Here is a 9594-nt window from a genome sequence, read left to right as displayed (position 1 = left end):
AAATAACTCTCAATAACACTTCTCTAAGATGTAAAATACTTGAAGGGCAATCTTATTCTTTACTAATGTAAAAATATTGAACTCCATTTCTCTAAGATGCCAACCAAGTTAATTTCAAAGAAATTGACATACAATCTTTAAATTCATAAATCTTAATGGCATGTTTGACACACCACTTAAGCCTAGTACGTAGTATTGGTTGGATATTCGATAGTGTTCAAAACAGAATTATAAAAATTGTTTTTTCGCCAATATATCAGGTGGCTTAACAGTAAGAAACTTCTTCTAATAGAACTTAAATTTTGAGTTTCTGTCCCTCACTATCGAGCATATATGTTGGTATTCATTTCCGTCTCGATTGCCCTAGACACATAGCAGTGTAGTGTGTAGCCATATAAGGGCTTTTATTTTATTTATTATAATATTTTTAGAGGACAAGGAAGCGAGTAGAAGGTTGATTTGATACTCTCAGAGGTTTTGGTTAAAATCCAGCTCAGACTTCCCTTTTTCCCCTATATATTTTGGACTTCCCCTTTAAAAGCGTAAACCCCTCATTTCTCTATTCCGAACTCCAAAAACCCCAAAACACACCACAAGTAAATACTATTCCTAGTTAATAGTCATCTCTATTCTCCACCCAAAAATGAACGCCGCTTTCAGGAGAAATGCTACCATAACCCGCCTGCTACAGAGCCACCACCACCCGATCATCGATCCGACCGGAGCTCCGATACTTCTGCGCACCCAGGCGCAGCACTCCAAAGCGTATTTCCGGGCACCCGATTTCATCAGGAGATCAACCCGAGAGTACGAGCACTCTTCTTCGTCTCTGTTCTCCTCGCGCTTCTCTTCTTCTTCTTCCTCTTCTTCTTCTTCTTTTTGTTCTTCGAAAATCTGGTTGGTGGATTGGTACTTGGGTTTGATCAAGTCTAGGCCAGTCTTAACGAAAAGTATCACTTCCTCGCTTATTTACATAGCCGCTGACCTTTCCTCTCAGGTAATGAATTCAAACCTAAAACCCCTTTACTTTTAGTTTTCGTGTAGAAGAAAATGTGGGATTTTGGAGAGTTTAATTAACGTTGTAGTTGCTAATTTTATGAGGTTGTTCGTGGTCTGACACAAGTTAGTTAACCATATTACATAGATTTCTCTGTTTTTACTTTTCGTAGTAGTTTAATAATTTTTTTCAAACAAGCATCTCAATGAGCTAGTAGCAATGTGTGTTGGGTTTTTATGCTTTTTTGTCAATTTTTTAGCTAATTCGTTCTCTAAGTAAAAAGAAAATTCAACCATTTTTGAAGGCTTCATAACTGATAGGAGTGGGGGTTATGTTTCTTAATTGAATAATCTGTGCCTGATACTATCTTATTGTATAGTATCCATTTCTTGGGCTGTTTGGGATAATATGATTAGAAGCGATTGAATTCGCATAACACTATTACCGGGTGATTGAATATCCTTAACACTATTACGGACTGGAGATCCTACCTGCATCCTGAAATACATGCTTTTGTTAAATTGTTACTGAGATCCCCTCAGTCCTTCATAAAAAGTTAGCGATTACATTAGTTGAAGGTGCGAGCACATAGCAATGCAAATTTTATTATTATTCGCCCGTTTGACAGGACAAGGGTTCTCTTTACTGAAAGAGCTTCTTTCTTTGGGTGTTAGAGTCTATTTTGGAGTTCCCAAATAGTTGGAGCTCCATGCCACCTGGCTGGTTTAAAAGCTGTTGAATGTTATGATACTAATGTCACACATGGATTAAGTGCAAGCTTAACCATGTGTTTATAAGCTCTTAGGCACCTTCCCCTTGCAAGCCGGTTTTCAAAGTGAGTTCTACCCATGGGTTCCTAACATCGAGTTTCTCTTTCCTGCTCAAATTGTATGTCAGTGGAAATTAGGCAGACTACCTTTTGAGACATGAAATAGCCTGAGTGAAGCATCTTTGCATGAAAATTTTCAAGCATCCTCTATATGCTTTCATGGAAAACTTCTCCTAGAAATTTCATAAGGGCCTCCTCTAGCAAACTTGGAGGCAAATTTTCTGTCGTAGAGGGTGCTCTGACCTATTGAGTATTTTATGTATGCATCCGTACAAACATATATAGTAGCTACATTATACAAACTGACCGATGACTGTCTTATATATACACCTTGCTGCATACATGATTTGTCCATGTAGACCTCCGGCTTGCTTTGCTTCTAAGCATCTGTGTCTTGTGAATGTTAAGTGGTATGCACAACTTGCATGCATATAAGTGAAGTTGGGTTATTAGGTTTTGCTCTCTCTCTCTCTCTCAAAGCTTAACCTTGGCAAAGTGTTGTCTTAAGAGACTTATTGGCAGCATCGAGCTCCTCTTTTAACTTATCCAAAAAGAAGCTCTTCTTTTATGCAGGCCTTATGATAATTAAAATTTACTTGTTTCCTTGTTCATGTTGTTTCTTCAGTTAGATGTATGACTTTTTTGATTTGATATTATCTTCCAATTTGGTCAACCTAATGTATACCGTATGATCCCTTTGTGGTTCTAATTTCCTTGGAGCACTTGATTCTGGTTCACTTAACTGCATTGTTTCAATTAACATACACCACAGACTCTATAGCTGTTGGATACTGCAGGTTGAAAACATAAGATATGCCCTCGACTGTTTCATGCTGCTTCTATTTCTATTCCGTTATTTTTGTTTACATATTTTTTGGGTGAATACTACTTATGTATTTATTTATTGTTGCACGTTTAAGTCAATCAATTCTTCACATAATAAAGTATCATTTGCTTTTAATCCAAATTCAGGTGTACTCATATTTTATTTGTAGCATCTGTGTGTGTGTGTGTCTATTTTGTTGAGTTAAATGCTTTGAGGAGTTATTTTACTTCTAGCATATCCTTATATAGGGTTTTTCTATCAACGTTTTTGTAGACAATTGCGCTGCCTTCTTCTGGATCTTATGATTTTTTGAGGACACTACGCATGGCTGGATATGGTATGGTAATTTTAGGACCAACTCTACATTTTTGGTTCAACTTCATGTCAATGCTCTTTCCAAAGCGAGATCTATTCTCTACATTGAAGAAAATGGTCATGGGGCAGGCACTATATGGACCTGCAATGACTGTTGTTTTCTTCTCTGTGAATGCATTTTTACAAGGTACATATGATTCTTTATCTAAACAATGTTTTATGATGAATATTGCCTTTTGTATTTTTATGTGACTATGTGAACTATCTTTTGTGATTTCTTTGGCATTTACCTCCATTTATATATGGCTTTATGTTCCAATTTTTGATATAAACTATCTAATTAGCAAAGAACAAATAATGGGTTGAACTCAAGACTTTCTCCATATAGGATGCGGAGATTTCTTTTGAAATGGGGTTAAGGGAGTCAATCTTTTGTCCAAAGAGTAAAAATGTTAGATGATGAAATTAAGTTTAATAAACGCATTGTTCAACTTATGATGCACATTCTGAAGCCATAAGATTGGAGCTGGCAACCAGATTTAACTAGCCAATAAATTGATGATAGAGAATTTTCTTTCAATGATGATTGTGCATGCTATTTACTTGCAAAAAAAAAAAAAATGGCCATGCCACATTTGATCATGATCCATATGGTTTCTTTTAAGTATAAATATTATCAAATACACATATGGATTTGCAACATCATTTTAAGTGAATTTGATGATTTAAGTTATTCTAGTTTTAATGGAAAGTTGGAATTTGTATAAAGCAGAGTGGTGGAAAAGAATATGTGATTGTCACTAATTAATTTGTTGAGAATCCATAGCATTCCCCAGGCTTGATTGTTGTTATTGTTTACTAATCTACTGTGAATATAAATGGTTAACCTGATTATTAGACTTGATTATAAGAAGTTGATGGTAGAAAAATGTTAAGTTTAGTCATGTTGAGTTTGATTTTGGGTTAAGCTCCCCGCAAAATTTCGCCTGCTTGCAACAAGATTGTTGCCTGTAATTTGTGTTATTAAGAGGAAAGTCTTCACTAATGATTAAGATAAACATCAAACTCCTTTTACTAATAGATGATCTGTGTCCACCAAATCATGTGTTATATGCTGTTTGCCTGTTTCAATTCAATAGCAAATTTTTTTAAGCGGTTTCCATAATGCCAAATGCAGGTGAAAACATTACTGAGGTTGCTGCCCGATTAAAGCGAGACTTACTCCCTACTATGATCAATGGTGCAATGTATTGGCCCATATGTGATTTTATAACATTCAGATTCATCCCTGTCCAATTACAAGTACGTACTCTTCATTTTCTTTACCTTTCTCCTTGTGTGGTTTTATAGAGAAAATGGGGTGGGAATTTTCCCCCTTTTTTATTTTCTTCATTGGGGACACTGTTGGGTTGGGGATTTGATATTTCAGTTGGCACTGTTGAATATTTCACACTACTCAAGGAGTCATCTAGGTAATTCAGAATAGGTGATTAGGAGTGAGGTCCTGAGAAGAATTGGCGACCTCTAATCTGATCACTGCACATGCCAAACCACATCACATACGGAAAAAAAAAAAGGTTATTAACTTGTGAATATGGTGTTGGTGTTCTAATTTTGACAGCCATTGGTGAGCAATTCATTTTCATATCTGTGGACGGTTTATATGACATACATGGCAAGCCTAGAGAAAGCGACCACAAGTCCTAGCAGATTGACTCAATAATGCAAGCCTGTTTACTCATCCGAAGTTACAGACCATACTCCAGGGCTCCTAGCACAACTCCTGGTGGTTGCCCTTGGCATCATACAAGCCAAACTGTTTAGGTGGTTTTGCAGGGGTTCAAATTTGAGGTCCATGGTAATCATGGTTGAAGCAATAGATAAGAGCCCACTTATAACTTGAATTGATCGGTAACCATGTCCGTTCACGTGTCTGTAGTAGTTGTAAACCATTTCAAAAGGAATCCTGTAATTTATATCGCAAACTTTTGTTTTTAGGGTTATGTAAAGCAGTATTTTGATGTTAGTGGGGCAATTTATTTTTAAGAACTAAAGCATTTCTGGTATTAAATTTTCTTTTACTAAACTTACTGGACAAATAGGAGTTGATTGAGGGTCAGATAATCTTGTCCTTTAACATGCCTTTAAAACACTACTCACTTGACTTTCAATCTCTGCGTTCCAGTGATGGGGATATCGATAGGGTTTTTCACACAAACTAGATCGGTGTCTGCCCTTAGTGGAATGTGGTGATCATGTTTTCGTGGGGAAGAAGCAAAGTGGGGTATTTGACTATTTGTACAAAAATGTTGAGAGAATTTTATCGAATCCGTTCCAAGCTCCAACTATAGCTGCCATGCATGCCTTGCGGTAGTTTGAGCGTCATCTTGAGCTATACGCTACTCTTCATCGTGAGAGTGGAGATTGTCTTTTTTACCAAATAGAATGGTTGGGAGTATCATCCCATCTTATGAGGGCATGTTTGATACATGTATTTAAACACATATTTTCAATTTTTAAACAATATTATATGTATTTTTACACATTTTTTCACCCACATGTATTTCTAAAAAAATTGAAAATTGGTGTTTAAACACACGTTCCAAACGGGCCCGGGTGATAGGGATATCAAGGTTATCATAACCGTTAGATGCCCCTAGTTGTGGTACTATCCAACCCTTTGTGCCAGTTTTTTACTCACAAAATTTTGACTGGAACTAGGGTCAATCATGCACAACCAATAATTGATTTCCACCTCCTTAGTCCTTGCGAGAGATAAGGCCCAGGGCTTCATACTCCACTTTATCTTCATCCATATCAGTGCAACATCTTCATCTTCTAGATACATCTCGATTATGAATAAACATTTGCATGTGTCTTGGGCCAAACTGCTCATCAATATAATATCTAAAAGTTTAAGTGTAGCATTCTTGTTACTACGCTCTTGTTGAGCCACATCAGCGTAGCATTTAGATACATTTGGACTATTTTGATCCATTCAGTCCACCTCGGTCAATTCGGTCCACCATGACGCATTTGGTCCACTTCAGTTTGTTCAGCCCACTTTGATGCATTCAGTTCATTTTGGTCAATTCGATCCAAAATAGCATTAAACAAAACACTCTACTTTTTTTTTTTTTTTGAGGGGTAACTACACTATTTGATTCTTTTTTCTTTTTTCTTTTTTTTTTTTTTTTTTTTTTTTTTTTTTTTACAGATGCTCCAATTTGAGTATATATATATACTCTAAAAAAACATTTTACACATTTATAACATAGAATAATCACAATTAGTCCATCAATCCAAATCAAACATATTATATACAATGGAGAACAAAATAGTATATAATAATAATAAAAATGATGATGATGACAACAATAACAATGATGAAGAGGTAGCAAGAGGATACTAATTAGGTGAATTCCGGCAAATAGGGCATGTTGCATTAATTTTTAGCCACTCATCTATGCAATTAGCATGGAAATAGTGATCACACTCCGGTATAGTCCGTAGTGTCTCTTTAGGTTGGTACTCAGACAAACATATGGTACAAGTGTTGTCATTGGGATTGGGTAATTCTTGATTCTCACCAAGCAAGATCTTTGGGTATGATTCTATAGTAGGCCCATCAAGGCCCATTACAAAGGCAATATGTTGTGGGACAGCTGAGGTAGAGAGTTGTGTGTTAGGTTGGGGTCTCTGGCTGTTAACTGTAACTCGCTTACATCGGTAACAAGTGAGCCAAATTAAGCACAACAGTCCAGGTATTCCCATGCCTATGGCAATGCCGTACTTGGCACTCATTGAAATACCTAAAAGAGCAAAGAATGACAATAATTTAGTCATTGACAAAAATATCATTAATAGTAATTTAGCTATAAGTCTTGTGGTTTAATGATACTGTTCAATCCCACCCATGGAAAGTTCTTGGATTTGAATTCCCTTACCCCACTTGTTGTAAGGAAACAAAGTCCTAAATTTGATACTATACAAATGCATAAGCACATATAGGTGTGTTTAAATGTCATATTGTCTATGTAAATTAAACAGTAAAATGAAAATGGATTAAAGACAATAGAAATGTTTCATTTTGAGTTTTAATATCACCTAAGCATGATAAAATTTTAGAACATATTATTTTTGAATAATAATAATAATAATAATAATAATAATAAGAGTTAACCTTGTACAAGACCAGGAAATGTTCATATAAGCTTCCATTGCCAAGGTTTTGAGGCTTCCTTATCCACACAATGGAATAGTCTTCTCACTCTCTCTCATCAGTGCCAAATATCCTCTACAAGTGGTCTCACTTTCCAAGCAAGAACTTTAGTTCTCTTGCACAAATCCAACACATTCTTGTCGGTAATCAAAACTATTTGTTCATACGCATGACTGTTGATGAAATTAATAAAGCTAGTCAATTATTTTATCCCAAACTTAGCAAGTATTGCTATTGGAGGATTAGTCTTCCCTTGGAGTAAACTAACGTTTGTGTGAGTCAACTGTTTCATTTTTCCTCCACTTTGTATAACTAGATAAGACATATCACAAACTAGTTGGCAATCAAGACTATTTTATGATATTGCAGCTGTCTGCAAAAGCCTTAAGACAACACATACTTGGGTTGTTCAAAGAAGTAAGCATCATGTTCATATCGAGATTTATGATTTTGTGTAGTAATGATTTTAGAATTAATTAACAAAATTTGGAAGCTAAGGGATGCAGGACTTCAAGTCTATTTCTATTGTGTTCATAGATAGAAGTATATATATTATCTGTAGTCCCTGCTCTTACAGCAAAGGCTACTAGATCCTCAGCTACGCTAGCTAAGAGAAAGCCCTATTGTTTTGTGAGTATATTTCTTTTTGAATGAATCAACCTCTAAGAGAAAACGAAAAGAAAAAAAAAGGAAAAGCAATTTCGATGAAGCAAGTAAACATACCGGTGCTTGGAGGAGTAGGAGCAGTACTCGCAACATTAAAGCATCCAACTTCCAGACCAGTATCACTCTTGAACGCACATTCTTCAACACCATATACACAGTATACACAATGGGGCTCCAGCCAAGTTAATTGGACCTCAATTGGTGCATTCAATTTTACCCGACACTGCTGCTGTAGCTCCGTAAAAGGGGAAGAAGTTCTCCAGACAGTAAAGTTGTCGCCGCTAAGGCAAGAAACCCGTCTTGCACGCTTATAGATCGTCTCCTCGGAGCAGTTGTAGAAGGTGTAATTATTATAAAACTCAAAGTGGAAAGGAGAGCCCGAAAGAGTGAAGCTTTGGTTCAGGAACCGTCTGGGAAGGCAGCCATCTGGGTCCTCAATAAGGAGTGATTGCAAGAAGTAATCGATGAAATAAACAACGAAGTCCCCGGAATAAGGGAGACTGAGAATCGTTTGGTTTCGGCTGTTGCATGAGAGATTGAATCCAGGATAGCCACAGCGTTTGGCTTGTCTAGAGGTTGTATTGAGTTGAAAAGGGAATTCAACCAACGGTGATCTGATCAAATCATCGCAATATGTTGTTTTGCATATTTTAGCACTGATGCTGTGAAAAGGAGGAATAAGAAGAAAGTGGATACGAAGTGGATTTGAAAGGAGGCCATATTTGCATTTGGAAGCTAGAAAGTATCCTGCTTGAAGTTGTCATAATTAACATATGGAATAGAAACTGTATATAAAGATATAGTAAAGGGGACAACGTAACTTTTTAGGTTTTGTTCCTATTACTTATTCGTTGTTGACTTTTTTATTTTTTTTTTATTTTTAAACTCCACGTCTCTTATTCAAACTTACCAGTTGAAATAACTAAAACCTATTATTCATTGTAAACTTTAACCTTACAAAGAAATTTTCTATTAAATATTGGTAGAAATTTCTCTAGTATGTAACTCAATGTGTGTTTTCAAATTTTTTAGAGAAAGAACTTCATAAAGAGTAACTCTAAGACTTGCACTTTTTCTACTATCATAAACTTTATCAATTAAAATAATTGAAATTTACTATTTGTTGTTGACTTGAACCTTACAAAGAAATTTTCTATTAAATAGTGGTAGAAATTTATCTGGTATGTAACTCAATGTGTGTGTATTTTTTTTTTTTTTTTTTGTTGAGAAAGAACTTAATAAAGAGTAATTGTAAGACTGCATTTTTTCAACTATCATAAACTTTATCAGTTGAAATAACTGAAATCTGCTATTCGTTGTTGACTTGAACCTTATAAAGAAATTTTCTATTAAATAGTGTAGAAATTTCTTTGGTATGTAACTCAATGTGTGTTTTTTAATTTTTATTTTTTAAATTTTTTTGAGAAAGAACTTAATAAAGAGTAATTCTAAGACTGCACTTTTTCTACAATTATTTTTTTTGAGAAAGAACTTAATAAAGAGTAATTCTAAGATTGCACTTTTTCTACAATTATTTTAAGTGATAGACTATGAATGATTGTTTATCACTTTTTCATAAATATACCACTTTTTTTTTTACTATTTATAATTTATCGCATCAAAATTATGGCATAAAAGAGCATGATTCTAAATTTTTTGGCTATGTTACGGGCCAGGTGTTTTTTATTTTATTTTAGTGAATCATGTTACGGGCTTAGTTAAGTACTGAGGTTAATGTC

At 35.2% G+C, this 9594-nt stretch overlaps 1 protein-coding gene and 1 pseudogene across 1 annotated transcript; one reads left to right on the top strand and one right to left on the bottom strand.

The window, feature by feature from the left end:
* Positions 1-549: 549 nt before the first annotated feature.
* LOC142642299 (uncharacterized) lies at positions 550-5038 on the top strand. Its single transcript, XM_075816651.1, has 4 exons — positions 550-997; positions 2926-3154; positions 4145-4269; positions 4589-5038. Exons 1-4 carry the CDS (start codon positions 644-646, stop codon positions 4688-4690), a joined length of 810 nt encoding a protein of 269 aa, XP_075672766.1. The 5' UTR covers positions 550-643; the 3' UTR covers positions 4691-5038.
* A 1226-nt stretch (positions 5039-6264) lies between these two features.
* On the bottom strand, positions 6265-8575 carry LOC142644740 (putative RING-H2 finger protein ATL21A; annotated as a pseudogene).
* Between the last annotated feature and the right edge of the window lie 1019 nt (positions 8576-9594).

Source organism: Castanea sativa, chromosome 7 (assembly GCF_040712315.1).
Source record: "Castanea sativa cultivar Marrone di Chiusa Pesio chromosome 7, ASM4071231v1".
Taxonomy (NCBI): Eukaryota; Viridiplantae; Streptophyta; class Magnoliopsida; order Fagales; family Fagaceae; genus Castanea; species Castanea sativa.
This window is presented reverse-complemented; position numbering and strand designations above follow the sequence as displayed.